Below are 20936 nucleotides of genomic sequence, written 5' to 3' on the forward strand. Positions count from 1 at the left end.
ACATTTACCAGGACCCCAATTCTAATCCTAGGCCTACACCTAAATCTTATATATTAAACTAAGCCTAGGCCAAGCGTGCCACAATGGAGGATCAAATTATACCGCAACAACTTGCAAATTATGTGGCATAGTGCAGCACATTCTGTGGCAGTATTTTCCACTAGTTTGTCTTTTTCACAAACATGAATACTTTCGGTGCAAAGGCTTTGCCTTACAAGTACCTGCTTTCACTTGCACAAAAGACTGAAGGATGACCAGCTAACCTTTGCACAGAGCCTGACACTACTAACACCATTTGCGGCACTTTTTAAAAGTAAATGTTCATTTATTTGAGTTAAACCCATTTTGTCTTGAAATCTGTAAATGATGCAGCAAATTATGCATTGTGACGTGCGGTGAATACACAATTGTGCAGAAACTGCAGCATTCCCAGAATTGCACAATTTCTGTGGCTATGTGACCGTATGCAAGGCGCACTTTAAGCCGCGTATTTACCTTTTAGTCCTATGCTAAGCCTGAGGCCCTGCCTATGCACTAATGTAAACGCAAGCAAATCAAAACCCTAAACCTACCCCTTACCCTAAACATAACACAGCCTCTTACCTCAGATGGCAACTGTCAACCTAAACCGCACAAACCCCCTTGATTTAACCACCACCTTTACACTTAATCGGGTGAGTAGGTAGATTGTTAAACCTTAATATTGGGTTGTGCATGCAAGTGTGGTATGATCTGCCAGGGACTTTAGGAGTGTTCTGTGAAGTAAGGTGGTGTGAGGAGCAGGTTATGCAGAGGAGATGACCGTGCTCAGCCAACAGCATATGGTTTTGGTGCCATGTTGAGCAGGTTACGGTCACAGAGCTTAATTATTTTTTTTTTTTTAAAGTGCAGGTTCCGCTCCCACTGCCCACCCTCTCTCTTTCGGACACACTATTTTAATCCCTGCTTACTTCCACTATTCCTTTTTCACAACCTACGCATGTTGCAAAAGATCTTCAAATGGTTGCCACAGAACATGAGACGAACCGTCACACGAGTACTTATCACCAGCAGGCTGGACTATGGCAATACTCCCTAGGCCAGAATCTCTAAATAACTCCTACGCAGAGCCCAGACCATGGAGAATGCCACCGCAAGACACTTACTCAACCTCCCACACCGCACCACCTGAAGCTTCACTGACACCCCCCCCACAGACAAGCACAGCCAATGCAAACTTCTCACGCACACAAAGCCACACACAACACAGGACCAGAATACCTGAACAGCCTCATACACTTTCACTAAGCCACCAGACACCTATGCTCTGCCTCGCTAGCACACACTTCCAGCATCCGCAGAGGCAGAGCAGGAGGTTGTCTTTCTCCTACATCACACCCAAAACATGAAACAACGTCCCTCAACACAGAGCCTCTTCCTCACATCTGATCTGTAAGTTCCGCAAGAAGCTGAAGACCTGGCTTTTCGATTAAATTCTGAGCAGACTAAATGCCTACACTCCTGCTCAAGCACCGGGGTACCCTCACGGGCGATTAGTGCGCTATACAAATCGACATAACAGAACTATTGTTTTCCTCCTTCTCATTGCTCATCTTGTTTCTGCTTCTCTCTTTCTTACTGTGGGTCAAAGTCTGAAGATGAAAAATAGGCCCCTGAAAAGGAGTTCTGATGCTGTCCACATGCACAAATTAATCTATGGCCAGCCCAGAACATGGCATGGTTTACTTGAGACCGCTGCTCGTCCTTCGCAGAGCACATAGGACAGAACTTGGTCTGAGAATGGACCAGAAGACAGTTCCTGAAATTCTATTGCCCGTACCAATGACTCCAGATCTTGTCCAACGACTCAAAGGCGTTGTGTATCAGCATAATTGAAGTTGTACATCCCTCCTATAAGATGCACTCCATGCTTCAGCAAAGATACAAAATTGCCACAACACGATAGGAGCAACCTGCTGGTCATCAAACACAGCACCAAAACGCTCTCCACACTATAAAGCCATATTCTTTTAATCTCACATAATCATTATTAACATGTAAGAAACTCTGCTCTCACTCCTCTTTTGTCTACTCAGTGCTCAAAACGAGCTACATGCAACATAATATGAGCACGTCTCTGGTCATCGTGCACAACACCAGAGACCTTCCTACTTAAGATGTGCTACAAACCAGGTACATTCCGCCTCAAGTTGCCACGTCCTGTAATGGCAGCTGCAACATTTTTCTTTAAGTTCCAGCCAGCCAATCATATAATTGCAAGTTTGTGATTCTAAAATTGTTGGCGGAATAGCGCTCTTGTCCAATGGGATTGGAGTATTTTACATTTTTTTCCACAAATCTCTAAAAATTAACATGTTCATGTTCAATCGAATCTGAAAGGTCCTTCCTTGTGCAAAGTTCTACTTACATGCCACGTTTGGGGTCATTTCATTCCGCCATATTTTTTTTATTTTTAAATATTTTTTATTTATTGCAGATACATACAATGCATAGTCATTCTTATCTACATTCCTGCTTTGAGATTGACAAGGAATAAGTCGTTAAAACAAAACATTACACAGCCATTGGACCCGTATCCCGGAGGATGGGCGGCGTTATTTATAAAAGCAATATATGCATATCAAGAAAGAACAAGTGTAACTGTTCAGCAGGAAGTCCTTGCATCTGCTTTTCTATCATCACCCCCCCCCCTCCCTCCACCCAATCCCCAACATATAAACTTGTTATAACTCTAGGAGGCAGCAGCACAACATCAATACAGTTGTTCTAGAATGGTTGTATCCCATTCCCCACAGGGCATTATCCTAGCCATGCTTGCACTCATCTGGTAGTGGCCCTACGTTGCAGACCCCCTATCCCGCCCTCTTCCGTCTAAGTGTACAGTATCGTATTTTTTCAGTCTAGGTGTTCCTCTATTACAGGTCATTCTGTGCTTCTCATCCACCATTCCGTGGCTCCCCACCTCCCTCACGTCCGCTCCTATGTGTTTTGATCCCTTCAGAGACCCCCATCCAGGCCATGATAGCATCTCCATTTACCCCATACTTTGCGGAATTTTCTCAGACAGCCTCTTGCTTTATATGTAACTCGTTCTGCCGCCATGTAGGTATCTAATCCCTTCCTCCATTCCCCCATCTGAGGCGTGTCAGCCGCTCCCCATTTCCTAGCTACATCTCTTTTGGCCACCACCAGCGCCAGTACCAGAAATATTAGCTGTGGGCGGGGCAGATCTATGTCATTGGTCATTCCTAGTAGGACCAACTTTGGTTCCAGTGGAATGTCTATCTCTAGTATTTTACTTAACTCAGTAGTAATCTCGCTCCAGTAGTCCTGTATATGCGGGCATGACCATATTATGTGCAGAAAAGTCCAGCTCTCATGTCTGCATCGTACGCAGCTAGGGTCTGACACCCTCCCCATTCTACATAGTCTTATCCTGTCGTAATATACCCTGTGTAAGATCTTAAACTGGATTAGGCGTAAGCGCGATTTGATGGCTACTTCTCTAGGGTGCATTAGTACTCCTCCCCAGTCTACCTCATCCATTTCCCCCCACTTCCTGTTCCCACTTGGCTCTGAGGTTTACCAGCGTGTTCGGTCTATTATTCATGATTGTTTTGTAGGTTAAGGAAACCGCCCTCTCTGGGATCTTCTCTTGCAGTAAACGGCCCTCTAGTGGTGCGTATTCGGGGAGTGGCTCCCGCAGTGTCTCTTCCGCCATGTATGCGTGTCTGAGTTGTAGGTATTTAAAAAGTTGAGAGTGTTGTAGCCCAAATTCAGCCTGTAGGGAGGCAAAGGGTTTCAATGTGCCGTTTTTTATGACGTCCCCTAGTGTGGAGATGCAGATATCATCCCACCCCCGGAACCCCTTCAGTTTGTGTACTTCTTTGAGCCAGGCGCATTCCCATAATGGCGTCTGCTTCGTAGCCCTGTGCGTCCACCCGATGGCCTTCGTGGCTCTATTCCACGCCTCTAGTGTAATCCTTGTGGCCATCAACAGGCTGGCCTGCCTCTTTCCCTCATATATGTAGTGTAGACTTGAGTGTGTGCCCATTTGGTACCATTCTAAAGCATATGTGGGGTGAGTGGCAGGCGCGTGGATCCAGTCATTAATGGGAGCTAGGTGTTCTGCCCAATAATAGGTCTCTAGGTCAGTAAGTGAAATCCCCCCCTCATATTGGTTTCTCTGCAGCGTTTTCAGTGCGACTCTAGGGTGTTTCCCCAGCCATAGAAATGACCGGAGGTCCGCATGTATGTTTCGGAGCGTTTTAGACAATATCTGGTAATATTCATTTTGGAAGGCGTAGAGGAACTTTGGGAGCGATATCATTTTGAACATCGCTGCCCTACCAAGTAGTGTCAGGGGGAGAGATTGCCACCTATCTGCATCAGCTTTAGCGTCGTGCACGATCCGTGCAATATTACGATCATATGAGCCGTCTCGGTCAGCAGTGATGAATATTCCTAGGTACTGGAAGCCTATTTCGGTCCTCTGTAGGTTCTGTGGCAGCTGGGGCCATTCCTCTCGTCCTCGGGGATCATATAGTACCGATTTGTGCCAATTAATCTGATATCCTGATCTCGCGCCATATTTTGCCAGCTCCTCGAACAGTGCCGGTATTGACCTCTCAGGACGTGTGACGTAGAGGAGAACGTCATCGGCGTATAGGGACAGTTTTTCATCCCCTGTGTCTGTTTGGTTGATATAGAACCCTGTGATCCTCTCGTTTTGTCTGATTGCGGAGGCCATCACTTCGATTGTTAGGGCGAACAGCAGGGGTGACAGGGGGCAACCCTGACGGGTGCCCCGTTGTATGGAAAAAGTCCTCGACAGCACCCCATTTACCCTTACTCGGGCCCCTGGACCTGCATATAGCAGGCCAATTTTCTTTCTGTATTTGGGTCCAAACCCCATCCGTTCTAATACCGCCTCAAGGAAGGGCCAGTGGACAGCATCAAATGCCTTTTCAGCGTCAAGGGATAAGAACCAATGTGGATCGGCTCTGTCTTTTACCACGTGTAACCAGTTATGTGTCCTCCTCACATTATACCTGGTGGCCCTTTCCGGGATAAACCCTGTTTGGTCCATGTGTATCAAGTCTGGGATGACCCTTCTCATACGTGACGCCAGTATGGTTGCATACATCTTGGCCTCCACGTTTAGCAGCGCAATGGGGCGATATGAGGTGCAGTCCTCCGGGGGCTTCCCTGGTTTATGGATCGGGACAATCGTAGCTGCCTCAGGTCTAGTGGGAATTGCCCCTCGTCCTCCGCATCCTGGAACATGCCCAGTAAATGGCGCGGTAAGAGGTCAGCCATGCTTTTAAAGAGTTCCGCAGGAAATCCATTTGGGCCCGCCGCCTTCCCTGTACGGAGTTTGGCCAGTGCCTCTCGAACCTCGTCTTCCGTAATGTCGCCCTCTAGGTCCTCACAGTCAGTGTCCTCAAGAGCTGGGAGGGTAATGGGCGCCATGTACTGCAGTGCCTCTGTTTTGGAACCCAGATCTCGGGCCGTGTACAGAGCTTCATAACATTCAGCAAAAGCTTCCGATATCTTATCATCTGTGCATGCCCATGAGTCCGGGGCGACCCTTATTTTCTCCACCCAGCGTTCATCTCTCTCCTTCCTACTGAGCCAGGCCAGTAGTCTCCCAGATTTATCACCTACATCATAGATGCGATGTAGGGTTGCCAGTGCTTGCGTCCTGGCCTCTCCCGTCACTAGCTGTCTATACTGTGCCTGTGTATCCACAAGACGTCTTTGTGTCCTTATATCTTTCGTGAGTAGGTGTTCCTGTTCCAGTTTTAGTATTTGTGCTTCCAGGGTCTGTATTTCAGCCTGGTTCTTTCTCCTAGCCTCCGCCAGTCTACCGTGGGCCCTATCACGCAGTACTACCTTGAGCGTCTCCCATAGGACTACTCTGGAATCCACAGATCCCTCGTTTTCCCGCAGAAACACCTTCACGTCGGCTCTAAGCCCCTTCCTAATGTCCAGGTTTTGTAGATCCCATGCCGAGAGTCGGAGGGTCCCGGGACCTCTCCTCTGTCATCTACCTGTTTGAAGCACCAAGGGGGAGTGGTCAGATATCCCTCGAGCGTAATAGTCCGCTAAGTCCGTAGCCTGCAGCGCCTGCCGTGCCATGAATATGTAGTCTAGGCGAGAGTAGACTTTGTGTGCCCCCGAGAAGAAAGAGTACGCCCCAGCGTCTGGGTGTAACCATCGCCATAAATCCAGGAGGCCCATATCTCCATAGATTTAGCTAAAGGAGTCTTGTTCTGAGGTCTATCTCGTTCACCTGTCCGGTCTGCAGAGGAGTTCATCACATCATTAAAGTCCCCCCCCCATGAATTTGGATCGTGTCCGACGTGTTGAGAATTATGTCCGATATGGCCTTCATAGTGTCTGCCTGCAGTTTGGGCGGGGCGTAGGCTGATACGAGTGTGTACTCCCTCCTTCTCCATGACCCCCGAACCCCTACATATGTGCCCTGCCTATCCGCCCAGACTTGCGTTACTCTCATTGGCGTTTTTTTTAATGAGTATAGCAGTCCCTCTAGACCCCGAGGAGAACCCTGAGTGTGCCAAAACTTTGTATTTTCCCCTTGCCAAAAAGGCGCATCTATTACCCTGTAGGTGTGTTTCCTGTAGGAGTACAATATCGGCCCCAGACCTCTTAATGTAATTGTTCACCAAGCCTCGTTTAATCTTGCATTGCAACCTAGTCCGTTGACATTCCAGGTCATCACCTTAATGCCTTCATCGATGGGACAACCCCCCTCTCAGAGTCTCCCATAGTCATGCTGATGGGGAATGAACGGCTGGCCTTGAAGCATCTGGGACAGTGTCTGTCTTGGAGCATAGGCCGCTAATTTACATAATGTGTCTGGTAGCGGTGGGTAGTCTCTGACTGTGTGTGGCTGGATGTGTTGCCTTTTGTGCGTGTCCATTCGGGATATATTTGCGGTACTCAGATGGTGTGCTTCTCCCCCCTTCCCCTCCAACTCCTCCCAACTCCCTCACCCTCCCCCCTTGCGCTAACCCCAACATTCTGCTTCAACACAACAAATCCCCCCCTTTCTCCCCCCACCCCACCTCCCTCCCCTTTCAGTCCCATCCCAATGCAAGGTAGAACCGTCAGTGGAAGAAGGTCTATGGCCCTCCCAAAGGTCCCTCTCCCTTGAAACCTACTCTGATGGACTCAGTGCAAAAAACATATATACTGCCTTTCCCATGGAATAGTCTGAAGAGTCAAATTCAAGAAATGCGCACTAAAGAGTCTGCGCCCAACAGAGCCGATAGGTAAAAGAGGATTAACAACTTGCGTGTCTTCTTAGCGGCGAGCTGCAATCTCGGCTGCCCAATCTGCCCTTGGTCAAGAGTGTGAGTCCTGCGTATCCGGACGGGTATCCGCCGGTTGCCCAGAAGCATCCTGCTCCAGGTCATGGATCGCCCTTTCCAGCGGATGGATGGAGTGTGCCTCTCCCTCATCCTCCCCCGACGAGTGAGCCTCTGAGTCTTCTCTCTCTTCTCCTTTCGAGCGAGAGGTCCTGTTTAGACGATCGGATCCAGGCCCCGTTGTGTTTCTCCCTCCGGGTGATGTCGATTGTCCTTTTCGCCTGTTCATCCGAGTACGTCCCGGATAGGGCGTAGTTTGTGTCCGTCTCCTATTCCTCTGCGCCTGTGGTCGTCGGGTCTTCGGGCGTTCCCATTGTGGCCGTCGTGGAGTCGGTCCGTTTGGTCCGCCTCTCGCATTATTTTCTTGTCTGTGGAATATGGGACGTTCCTCCAGCCACTGCGAAGCATCCTCCGGATGGTTAAAAAAGTGGGCTTGGTCTTTGTAGATCACCTTCAATTTCGCCGGGAATAGCAGCATATAGGTGACGTTCATGTCCCTTAGTTTCGCTTTGACTGCGTCGAAGGATCGGCGTTGCTTTTGCACTTCCTGGCTATAGTCGGGGAAGATCATAATAGTTGCGTTCTCCATGCGTAGTTCCCCAAGCTTTCTGGATTCTCGCAGTATCAGGTCCCGGTCTGCAAAGTTGAGGAAGCGCGCAATGACGGGCCTGGGTCTTGCTCCCTCCGGTGGTCGTGCCAGTAGGGCCCTATGTGCCCTTTCGATGATGAAACGGTTCGAGAACTGCACCGCCTGGAAGGTTTTTGTTAGCCAGGTGTGGAGAAAGGCCACCATGTCGGTCTCCTCAATTCCTTCCCTAAATCCAACAAAGCGCAGGTTGTTGCGTCTCGCCCTATTTTCTGCATCGTCGACCTTCCACAGCAGCTGACGATGGGAGGCCTGGAGCTCCGCCATATCCTTTCTCAACGTGGAGATCGAGTCCTCCGCCTCCCCTATTCGTGCCTCCGCCGAGGTCACCCGGTCTGACAGTTTCCGAAAGTCTTGTCGCAGCAGCGTCACCTCCGATCCCACTTCGCCGATTTTCACTTCCAGCGACCCTAGACCTCCCCCTCTCGTGTTATGGGTCTGCGGATTTGCCGCCCGTGGCCCTTAGGTCGTGTCCGTAGTCCCAATTCGGGCCCGGGTCCTTGGTGCAGCCCACGTTCTTCCCAGCACCCTCTGCAGAGATTGGGGTACAAGGCACACGCTCCCCCAGGTGAAGCGCCGTGCATGTGTGCAGTGTTCCGTGTGATCCTGCCTCTCTCCTGCCTTATCCCGGCCCTCCTCGCCGGCTTCGAAGTGATATGCAGGCAAGGTAGTCAGTAGGGGAAATGCCACGCAATTGCCGGTGCCCCCGGGGACCCACAGCCCTAATCTCCTCCTCTGCCTCAGGGAGTTAGTCTCATCTCCAAAAATGCGGTTGTGTTGGGGCCCAGGTCGCACATCTCACATCGGGCCGCCACCAGGTCCCAGCCCCAGCTGTCAAAGGGTCAGGGAAGCGAGGGAGCCTTCTCGCACCACAGGAGAACGGGCACAAGGCCCGCTTACCGTATTAGGCCTTCTCCGTCTCGCAGGGCCCGCCGCAGGTTGCTCGTGCCAGTTTCGAGCCAGGAGGCCAGGTGCCCGTGTTGTGAGAGGGGTTCGGGAGATCTCTCCACCTCCCGGGAGTCAGCGGCGCTGTGCGGACCAGCAGGCTACGCATCGGCCGACTCAGCCGTAGTTAATGCCCCACGGCGGCCGTTTCTGTCATTTTGCCCCGTCCGACGGGTGCGATCCGGCGTTGGAGCCTCCGTTGGTCCGTAGGGGGAGGGGGGGATGTTTCGGCGTCCCGGTTGTGATCCTCCGCCCGGCCCCGCAGCCTCAGTGCTCTTCTCGGCCGCAGCTGCCCGTCACTGTCCCCTAGCCATAGGTGTCTCTCAGGCGATCGGGTGCGTCCAGCAGTTGTTCCGACGTCCTCGCAGGGTTCCGCTCAGCTCCTTGTCTCCGGGAATATGCCGGGGACTCAGTGCGCCGCCATCTTGGGTTCCGCAGCCAGGCGCGCGCCCGTCACTACTTTGCTGTTTTCTGCCAGTGCTTCCGCAAATACGGTGGATTGCGGGTCACAATGAGGTACCGAGGCCAAAGGACGTTAGAAAACGCAGGTTTGGGCTATGTGGCTTGTTTAGTACGTCAGATTAGTAGCAGCTCGCCCGGAGCTACGGGAAGACACGTCCTAGCTGGCCATGCTGCTGGCCACGCCCCCCAGTTCGCCGTATTTTTTATATAGAGAAGGAAACTACCCTGTGGGAATCCCTTTTGGGACCCCCCATTTTGAAACCCTGCTGGGAAAATATGCACTTACTGCATTAAACTCTAGTTTGCATAAAGAAATAATGGACCTCTTGGTCTTTTGTTTAAAAGAGTTCATCTACACAAACTTTGAGCATCACCAAATAACCCAACAAACCGGTTTCTTTTATCAGAAGAATCTCATTTTTTTTTCGCAACAGGACAACTACAATGTGTTTTGTTTAATTGTGAGCACTGTATAGGGAACATCATTTCATTAAATAAATTAGTGTATACCCAGAATTAATAACAGGCACCATAAAAAACAGTTTATGTTACAGTATTTCTCATGATGAAGCTTTAAACATTCGATAACCTACTTCTGCTCTAAGATTACTAAAATTTGTTGAATTCTTTTAGTAGCTGCCATTCTGGGACCTACACTGGGTTAATGCAGTGAATCCCTGGAAAAGTACTAAGGCAGTGGTTCCTAAAGGTTTTCGACCTGCGGCTCCATTGACTTATTGGCTGTTGGCACCGGCTCCCCACTATGTTACTTTTTTGGTAGGGTGGGGGATATAAGCCCGGCCTCTGGAGTACTTGCACTTTTCTCCATGAAAATAACTGGCATGAAGCTGAGGAAGGTGTTATAATCATATACGCAGTGTTTCAGAATACTAAGGCAGCGCCTCTAATAAAATATTCCTAGTTACACTACTTTGCCCATGCCTTTTTAGAGAACTCACAAACTTTTTTTTATCCCACTTACAGTGCTAGATAGCACCCCTATGCATGTAGGCCCTATTGCCAAAATATTTCTGCGCTTAAAGAATATGTGCATGCACTTCCATTCCTACCCATGTTATACGTGCAAACACACCTGTCTCAGCAGGGTGACTCACCATTTTTTTTAAGCCAAATACAGCTTTATTTTAGCTGCTTCCGCCCTAAAATTGCCTCCAATTCAATGCAAGCCAAATAAATTCCTCAGGTTTTTTTTTAAACGCCCCTCTTTCTTGCTTCCAAATGTTGGCATTATGGGGTTTTACTTTCCTGTGCTCATGTAGAGAGCAGGCCTGTCTGGAAATGTGTGTGTACTGGAAGAAATGTGTATTGGAAGTACCTATGGTTCAAGTACACATGTCACTACTCAATAACACTTACTGTGTTTGAGAGACAGGACAGCTTTACTTTCCTGATAATTTGCATTGGTGTACAATGCATTTGGAAAAAAACTAAACTATCAACGAATCTAACTAAATAAATCAGGCTCCTTCTGCTTACTTTGGGAGTGTTGGAACGTGGGGATCCAGTGAAATATGGAGGACATCTTTTTCAATATCAAACAAGCAGTACATTTCCAGCTTTAGGCATGTCACTTTCAAATCATCAACATCATGCATAAGTCTAATTACTTTAATTGAAGCCAACAAACCCTTCAACATTAAATGCATTGAAGTGCATGGTGCGTAGCACCTCTGGCTATTTTTGACAGCACACGGATTGGGAACCACTATGATTCATTTTTTACTGTTAACCCCTTCGACGCTCATGACGAGCTGGGCTCGTCATGAGGTAGCCTCCTCGCACGCTCATGACGAGCCCAGCTCGTCATGTAAAGTGCGAATCCGTAAAACCCAGCGTACGGGCGGAAATCCTACCGCACACATGCGGTTAAACCATGGTATGTCCGAAATAAAGTAGAACAGTTTAAGGATTTTCAGTGGATTTTGATACAGGAATCATATATTGATTAATCTTCTTAAAGTTCTCTTAAAGACATCGATGTAATGTATGAACCAGCTTCATCATTCGTAATTCACCTATCTGTGCTGGGTGTACATAAATGGTCACACCGAGTAGCATCTCAGGGAACTTACATTTTATAAAAATATAATTTATTTGCTTTGACGTCCGATAGGCTTTATCATTCAAAATGTGAAATAAAAGACATGTTTTCCAATCACATGGAATGTGTAAACCAGAAATTTAAATCACAACTATTGCACACATTCACAGCTACCGGTAGGAAAATAGAGATTGTCAATTTATTTTGATATTTTTTTTTAATGAGCTGGCATAATTCAACATTATACAAAAGGAAGAGGATTTCCCAAGAAAATACAGCTAAAACAATAAATCGAAAAGTCCAAATTTAGGCAGGTTTTGACAAAGTAGCTTTTTAACTGCCAGGGGGTTTTGGAGGAGCATTTCCTGAGCTTTCGCTGGGGAGAGGTGGCATTACCCCAGGTGGATGCAGTACGGGGGCAGGAGGAAGAGCAGTAGTTGTTGAAGGGGGCACCCCTGATGGAGGAGGGGGAGCCCCAGAAGATGGAGGTGCTGCAGTAGTTGCAGGAGGTGCTGCACCTGGAGGTGGCGGTGCTGTTTTTGGGGGAGGAGGTGCCACAGGAGGAGGCGGCGGCAAGGATGGCAAGGCTGGCGGAGGTGGCAAACTTGGGGGAGGAGGCAAAACAGTTGGTGGAGGAAGTACTGGAGGTGGCGCTGGAGGAGCGGGCATAGGAGGCATAGGTGGCAAGGACAAACCTCCAGGAGGAGGTGGCGGTAGTGTTTCGAGTGCAGGTGGGCGAGTTGGCATTCCATTCATGATAGCTGGTGGCGCAGGCCTCTTCACATTCAGAGTTACTGTTGGAATGGGCTGGATCACCACAGGCTTGTCCATCTTGAAGTGGAACTGAAGAAAAAACTAGGAGAGGGGAATAGAAGAGAGAGATTATAGCAAAAGTTGTGACTAGCGATAATACAATGTGCACAAGCAGGCTAGTATAGGTTTGATGCATAATAACTGAGAACATCCAAGTCCTTGAGTAAAAATTTAAAATAGCATTTCCGAGGTACACTTTAAGGAATTAATACTCTAGTCTGCTTTTCAGGAAACTGTAAAGCCGGTTTGTTTGCTCTGCTCCAAAAAACAAACTTAAGGTAGGCCTGATGTTTGTTTGTGTGTATGGCATGCGCTCTGTTTCGTACAGCCTCCAAGAAAATAATGAATTATTTATAACAAGAAAAAAAAGTTAACAGTCTGAGGTTCTAGGAGCTCCCTTTTAAATCTGCTGCCCAGGGAAGGTGAAAGTCCCCCACACCCACCCAACCTAAACAAGGACAAGCACAATTTTGCCAATCCCTCGATCTGGTCCATATAAAAGGTTTCCAATGGCAATCTGGCACACTGCAAGTTAGTCTAACATGCATAGCAACCTAGAACTGCTGTGCTGGCAGCGCAGTCACAGATACTATGAACAGCACACTTTGTGGCTGAAAACCCAAGAGAAATGCCCTCTAAATCAAAATCAATCAGCATAGTTCAGATATTGAAAAGAAAGAGGAGGAATTCTGAATAGTACATGAATCTATCAAAGCAGACGACATCGGGACAAACTAGATATGGCTGCGTTTGACAGGGAGATAGCGTGTGCCAAAAACCTCATTCAAAACTTTAAAAATCATTTTTGTTTTGAACCAGCAAACTGTTCATATGTAGTCACTTTCTGGTGAAAAACTTGCTATGCCAAATCCCTAAATGCTGCGTCAACTTGATTCTGAAAAGACGTATAAACTGAGATGGTATGTTCCTAACCCTGACTATATCCAAATCCCTTTCTGCCCAGTGTCAAAATTCAAAACATATTAGATAATAATTCATTCCACCATATTACGCCCAGTAGAGACATTTGTTTTGCTGCAACAATAGTTTCGCAGATATTTAATAAAGTTATCCCCAACTATAGGTTAGGACAGAAATCCACATTGATAAAAGTGCAGCTAAATAGATGACAAAGTGCATGAGGATATTTAACAATAATTGCTTTACTCATTTTACACAAACCATATTTTCTACTTGCTTTTGGTTTTATTTCAAATGCTAGCTTTGTGTGAACATATCTTATTTTTAAATGATGGGATACCGCAACAGTGGGCACCTCATCATAGCACCTGAATGAGTTGATGGCCAACTGTAGGTGCTAAAATGAATGAATAGTAAGAACAGATTTTCCCATTTCAGTCAATGGACCCTCGGTCAGAGTGAATATACTACAGCAGAGCAATGGAAACATGCTGGTGCTAGCCAAATAAACTGTTTTCAAATTAAAGTAGAAGCTTTTAAAGAGCTGCGTCATTTCATAACATACAGCTCCTTTCTCTCCTGGAACTCTACATTTGTCAATGGCGGAGCACCCAGATCCTTTAGGATGATTTCTATTTCCCTACAAACCCTCACAGTAGAAATTGAGACGCTCGCAAAAGAAATTGAGACCTAACAGACCATTTGAGCAATGGGCTTGCAATTGTTGACACATCAAATATTAAAATGCAGACGCTGTATTTGGTGCCACAGGAGGGCCCTTCAACACCATTTAACAAAAAACCTCCAAGCCACCCTTAAAAGAAAAGAAAAAATCAGACTGCCAAAAAACGGTGTAACAAATTCGCCAATTTGTTTCAATGAGAAAATCACGAAGATCAAGCTTTCCCTTGATGTTCACAATCAGTCCATTGGAACCCCTCACCCAGAGACAAGAAGGTGATCTCCCCTCTCACTCCAGGGCCACCCTAGCAACAATCACTCCACAGGACAACTGGTGCAATTGAATCCAAGAGCCCCAGAAGCCGGAAGGTATTCAATCCACTCTCGGAAGCGGACGTGTCTGTTCTGCTGGCTACGTCTAAACCTTCCTCCCACCTCGAGGGCGCACTCCCAGCCTTCCTCGCAAAAAACTCAATCTCGCCTTAATCTTACTAGACAACATTCACCGGTTAAATGCCACCCTCACAGAAATCCCTCAGTGGCTATCTTGTAACCACCTAAAACACAACCAAGATAAGAGACAAATTCTCCCCCCCCCTCCATTCACTTCTAACCACAGAGTCTATTCTAGTCGCTCGTTCCCCCGGAGCCATGGGAACAGGTGGTGAAGCAGACCACCTGTTGATATGCATGCGAAAAACAAGACACTGTCCCAAATGGGATAAATTCTCTCAGACTTGGTCCGGCCATAAAACCGTCAGCTGCCACAGGGGAGGAGGAGGCAAGTCCATTGCAGCCTTAAGAAATATTAGGAGGTATAATCATTGGGGAGATGTCATGCTACTTAGTCTCATATCAGGTAACCCCTACCCCTTCTCCTTATAGCAAAGACATAGCAGCCCCCCCCCCCCATTCAAGAATGGATAAAGTCCATAGACACTCCTAACAGCAAACTAACCCTAACCGACTCAGTCACATCTCTAGGAATCACACTGGACTCCAAACTGACCTTGAAGGATCATATAAAGAAGTGCGTAAAATTACTTGTACAACCTGAAACTTCTGAGCAAAATCAAACCCTACCTACCGCGTAATGATCTAAAATCTGCCACACAAGAGCTGGTGCTGTCTAGATTGGACTACGGGAACGCCACCCTCACAGGCGCTGCCAAAGTCCACCTTCCACCCCTTAGAACCACTCTCAATGCAGCAGCCAGAATGGTTACAGGAATAAAAAAATATGACGATAACTCCACTGCCCTAAAATAACTAAATTGGCTCCCAATTGAAGCTTGCTGCAGCTTAAGAACTGCTTGGTTAATTCGCAAAGACTTTCACACTGGGAAACCAGCTTACCTCACCTCTAAACTCAAAAAAGCAGGTCAGATGAGAACCCTAAGAAGCTTAAACTCCCTAGTCCTCATTCTGTTTAATGCACACAAACAAATAAAACACTGACATGCTCCTTCTTGAGCAATGCCCCCAAAATCTGGAACTCCATACCAGTACGAATCTCTCCTTTTCAAGCTTCATGAGGCAGCTAAAAGATCTCCTCCTCAGCCGGTCTCTCAACCAGTGTGACAAACCGTCCAATGACACAAGACCTTTACCGCACATTTTTCCAGTACCCTATCCTTGCTATTTTACCTCCCTTGTGCTTAACCAAGGATTTGATTTGTTTCAGCTCTTCAGATTATAGTAGTAAGTTTGATGTAAATCTGTACTAATGTAAAGCGCTTCGATACCGTCTGATCTTGCCAGCGCTATATCAAACTCTTAAATAAATAAACAAACAGACCTGTTTGGTTTCACGGTTCCAGTGAGTCCAGAACTTCATTTCTGCTTTGTCAATTTCTCGACTTGGCACCTGTAAAACAGAGTGTGATTTAGAAAACATTGTACCACATCAGGAATGTTAATCAGATATCAGCTTGCTTTTATTTCACATGCTTTTTCATACCGATCTAGAAGCCACTGAGTTGTGCACTTTTCTGAAAAGATTCCAAATGCAGGGGCTTAAGATAATTTGCACCACTTTATTCTGCTAAAATTAAGCTAATCCTTTCCTAGATTGAACAGAACCATTACTGACACCGTGTCACTCAGAAGTATGCCTAGCAGGCAAGGCACACAGTGAGCAGACACACCATTTTAGAGTGCACACAGCTCCCTTCAAGCACATACTTCAATGGAGCCTGCACATGGGTAAGTCCACTTAGAGGCAGTGCCCTCCGACAACTGTAAGTAGCAGACCCCTTAAGGTACAGAGCAGTTCTACTCCCTAGGAGACATAGCTTATAAGACTCTAGTCGACTGAACAATACAAGTGACAGCACATCATGTGGAGGATGCAATAAACAACCATAAGGAACTGAGGGGTCATCGGCATTGCATCCCAAATTTCCTCAACACAAAACATCAGCTCTGACACACGGTGCTTTTTATGCCTAGTCTGCCCATGACATGCATTCTTTAAACAGGAGCCAGCTCTGTTCTTGGACTGTACCTTGAATGCGATTGTTTCATACGGTTCTGCTGCCATCAGGAGGTACTGCCAGCGCCTGTCTGGAGGCTCAATTCTTTGCTCGTATGCAGACATAAACCGATGTCGGGGGATGATGGCATCTGATATTTCTGGATAGTCAATCTGAAGACATTTTAAAAATACATAGATCAAATTCGACTTGCACAGATGCTCGGGGATGAAGAAGTGCGTTAATCTTGGCTAATCAAAATTAAAGCAACATGAAGAACAAGCTCTATGGATTAAATTCTATTCTGTGCGTACGTGTGGGGTGGGCTCTGAAATGGCACGTTTCTGTGACTGTACTGTCCTCAACAGCCTTGACATTACACTAGATCTTCACATATGACTTGGACGGCCTCCTTCCTACTGGTGTATTGCCTGCGTTTTGAGATCCACCTCCATTACCAGGGGAAATGTTCTCCTCAAGCGTTTTGGTACTCTTTCTCGTAACCGTGCTGAGAAGGTCAGGTAAAACGTAAAAATTAGTCTAAGGTGGTTCGCCATTTTAGTCTTTTAATTTTTGCGTAACCAATTTACATGATTAAAAATAGCTTAAAGACAACATCCTCCTGCCAGCCAATGGGCATTAGAGGAAGCGGACCCAGGCAACATCCAGAAAACTCTCACCTAGAGACAGAGCGTGATAATAACAGCCTTGGTGCAGGAAAGCTGCATAAAAGACGCAAAGGTGCTTGATGAGCACAAGCTTATCTTTGGGATATCTCTTACAGCATCGCCAGGGGCCCTAGCTTTGCTTTAACATGACACAAGCATAGCTCCGTCATAGGTCCATCTTTGCCAGAAGTGTGTTCCCACACAACACTAGGACTTCCGCTGGCCTTCTTGGATGGTGCAATAGTCCAGCAATAGTGCCCCGGTTCAAGTTTCTAAACTGAACTGTTGGATTCACCTATCACTCTCTTACAACTATTACTGCTTGGATTACAAATACCCTGTCTGGAAGCCACAAACTAATGAGGGACTCAAAGGAATTAAAACTGGTGTACTTGAGCTGCAATCATCTATGGGCCATCTGCTACATTGATCCCTATGTTTAGGAAGCCTTCAACTCTCGGAGACGAGGAGAAAACTTAGATCTTCTTGTTTCCGTACATAGCCAGAACGTAAAAAACGATACAGATGTATAACTTTTTTTTTCAAATAGCAAAACAAGGAATAATTTTGATTAGGATATTATTTGTATGAGAAAGAAAGGAGTAGTTTCTGTCCTGTAAATCAAGTTCTGTAGTAGGGGTATCTCTGTTATAGTCATAATCTAGTGAATAGTCCCGCCGATGTGCGTCGACCCCGGAGCAATCAAAAATAATCTCTTAAATTGTCAAAACATGCAGAATTGCACTGACACTTAAGAGAGAATTTAAAGACAAATAATGCAGCCTATATCCACAGGCTACACTGTCCAGTACTTCAACTAGAAATTCCACCAAAATCCACAAACAGCACAGCCTGTCCAAGTTTCTCCACAGAGAAAAATCTTGCCTTTAACAGCAAAACCCTCTGGAATGATAGAGAGGAAGAAGTGGACAGACAACCCCCATAGGCTGCCATTATGTGGCTCAGAACAGGATACTGTGCCTTTAAGAGAACTTTCCAGAAGTCTCACAGTATCCCAGAATGCACTGCAGGTCCCTTTTACTTTCAGTTCTTTTTGAAGGCGTAACACGCCAGACCTGTAGCATTCCTTACATGAATATCTCTCTCCACCGGGGAGGAGGGCGGGCACTTATGACTATAACAGAGATACCCCTACTACAGAACTGGAGTTACAGGACAGAAACTACTCCTTCTGTAGTAGGGGATCTCTGTGTATAGTCATAATCTAGTGAATAGAATGGCAAGCCCATCCCCACACCAAAGCGGCGGCGGAGAAAAAAGAAATAACATCACTACTGTGCGAACAGATTTCGCAGCAAAGCCTGCCCAACCTGAGCGTCTGTCCTGGCATCAGTGTCCAGACAGTAATGCTTAGCAAAGGTATGGACCGACTTCCAAGTGGCCGCCTTGCAGATTTCTGCAATTGGAACGTTACGTAGCAAAGCAGTCGTGGCAGCTTTGCCCCTGGTGGAATGAGCCTTAGGTTTACCTCCTAAGGTCTTATTAGCCTTTTGGTAACACAATTGTATACAGGACACAATCCACCTCGAGATGGACTGCTTAGAGGTAGCAAGACCGGTCCTGACTGATCCGTAATTGATAAACAATTGGCCTGACCTACGAATATCCTTGGTTTTATCCACATAAAATTTCAACACCCTCCTAACATCCAGGGAATGCAGGGACCTTTCCGCTGGAGATGAAGGATTCTGAAAAAACGTAGGTAAAGTTATGGTCTGGTTAACATGGAAATCAGATATAACCTTTGGAAGAAATTTAGGGTGAGTACGCATAACAACCTTAGCAGCATGAAATACAGTATAAGGTTCTCTGCAACACAACGCCTGAATTTCACTCACCCTACGGGCCAATGTAATGGCCACGAGGAACGCCGCCTTCCAGGATAGGTGCTGCAACGAAGCCTTATGAATAGGTTCAAAAGGCTCCTTCATCAATCTGGACAGCACCACATTCAATTACCATGAAGGCGAAGGAAGCCGGACAGGAGGGAATACTTTCTTCAAGCCTTCCAAAAAATCTTTGATCACAGGGATCTGGAAGAAGGAAGTCTGTGAAGGGCATTTCCTGTAGGCAGTCAAAGCAGCCAGATGAACCTTAATGGAATGGACATTAAGGCCAGACTTCGCCAAATGTAGAAGATACGGAAGGATAACATCTTCCTTACACGTCGTTGGGTCATTGTTCTTGGACTTGCACCAGATGCAAAATCTCTTCCACTTGTAAGCATAGGAAGCCCTAGTGGAAGGTCGCTTAGCCTCCTTCAGTATGTCCATACAATCTTCTGGTAGATTCAAATGGCCATATTGCACTATCTCAGGAGCCATGCCGCCAAACTCAAAGACGAGAGGTTGGGGTGCAACATCTGCCCCCGAACTTCGTGAGAAGGTCCGGCCTGCACGGCAGCCGTATGTGAGGAAGGCGAGACCGGTGAAGCAGGTCCGTGAACCACCACTGCCTGGGCCATTCCGGGGCAATCAGGATCATCCGCGCCCTGGACTGGGACAGCTTGATGAGCACCACCGGAATCAGGGGAATGGGTGGAAAAGCGTACAGAAAGCTGTTCGACCAGTTGATCCATAACGCATTCCCCAGCGTCCCCTGCTGGTAGTACCTGGAGGCGAAGTCTCGGCATTTGCTGTTTTCGGCGGTGGCGAACATATCTACGTCTGGAGTCCCCCACCTTGCGAAGACTTCTCCTAGTACTTCGTCGTTTATGACCCATTCGTGGTTTTCCTGAATCAGTCTGCTCAGTGCGTCGGCCTAAACATTCTGCACACCTGGCAGATGGGTAGCCTTGATCGTCAGTCCTCTGGCTAGAAGCCAGTGCCAGATCGCCTGCGCCTCCTGTGACAGAGTGCGCGATCTCGAGCCCCCCTGCTTGTTGAGGTAATACATCGTGGTCGTATTGTCCGTCTGTACAAGCAGAGAGTTGGTCTGGAAGAACGGATGAAAGGCCTTCAGTGCCAAGTGAACAGCTCTGAGTTCCAGGAAATTGACGTGATACGTGGACTCCGTCGGGGACCACGTTCCTTTTATCTGGAGTGCGCCCCCAGCCGTGGAGAGACGCATCAGTCACAATAGTCTGTGTGGGAATGTCCTTGTGGAAGGGAACCCCTCTGAGGAGATTCTCCGCTGAACACCACCACTTCAGAGACTGAAGAGCATGCAGAGACAGTCGTATTTTGTCGTTCCAAGATCCTTTCCTCTGATCCCACTGATCCTCCAAGCACTCCTGCAATGGTCTCATGTGCAGCAGTGCGTGTGGCGTGAGGAAGATACAAGAGGCCATCGACCCCAGTAGAGAAGACACCGTCCTCACTGTTGTAGATGGAGCGGTCATAAGAGCCTGAGCCTTCCGAAGGAGTGATAATCGTCTCTCCTCCGAAGGAGACACGCTTGCTGACAGCGTATTGATGGAGGCTCCCAAGTACTGTATGCACTGGACCGGAGTCGGGACAGACTTGGACATGTTGATGTGCAACCCCAGCTTGTTCAAGAGAACGCACGTCTTCTGGAAGTGCGCTTGAGCTTCCGAGAAGGAGGAGGCCTTGATCAACCAATCGTCCAGGTACGGGTAGACAAACACCTTGTTCTTCCTCAGGTGTGCAGCTACCACTGCCATACACTTCGAGAATGTTCTGGGCGCAGACTTCAGCCTGACTGGCAGTACAGTGTACAGCTAATGATTAGCGCCGACTTGAAATCGCAGGAACTTCCTATGTTTGTATGCAATGGGCACATGGAAGTACGCATCCTGTAGGTCTATAGCGCAGAGCCAGTCTCCCTGTCGCAGCCGAGGATAAATCTGATGCAACGACAGCATGCGAAACTTCTCTCTGCGAATCCACT

The 20936-nt window shown here is 47.4% G+C and overlaps 1 protein-coding gene across 6 annotated transcripts in view; it reads right to left on the reverse strand.

Moving 5' to 3' along the window:
* Nucleotides 1-11707: 11707 nt before the first annotated feature.
* Nucleotides 11708-20936, reverse strand: part of SF3A2 (splicing factor 3a subunit 2) — a 101300-nt gene continuing 92071 nt past the window's right edge. For all 6 annotated transcript variants that reach the window (XM_078670138.1, XM_078670137.1, XM_078670136.1 and 3 more), the window contains 3 exons: nucleotides 16431-16571; nucleotides 15723-15791; nucleotides 11708-12364 (listed from right to left, as the gene is read on the reverse strand). In XM_078670138.1, coding sequence (XP_078526264.1) covers nucleotides 11843-12364; nucleotides 15723-15791; nucleotides 16431-16571 — 732 coding nt within the window. In that variant the 3' untranslated portion in view covers nucleotides 11708-11842. The remainder of the gene's footprint in view (nucleotides 12365-15722; nucleotides 15792-16430; nucleotides 16572-20936) is intronic.

Source organism: Lissotriton helveticus, chromosome 12, assembly GCF_964261635.1.
Source record: "Lissotriton helveticus chromosome 12, aLisHel1.1, whole genome shotgun sequence".
Taxonomy (NCBI): Eukaryota; Metazoa; Chordata; class Amphibia; order Caudata; family Salamandridae; genus Lissotriton; species Lissotriton helveticus.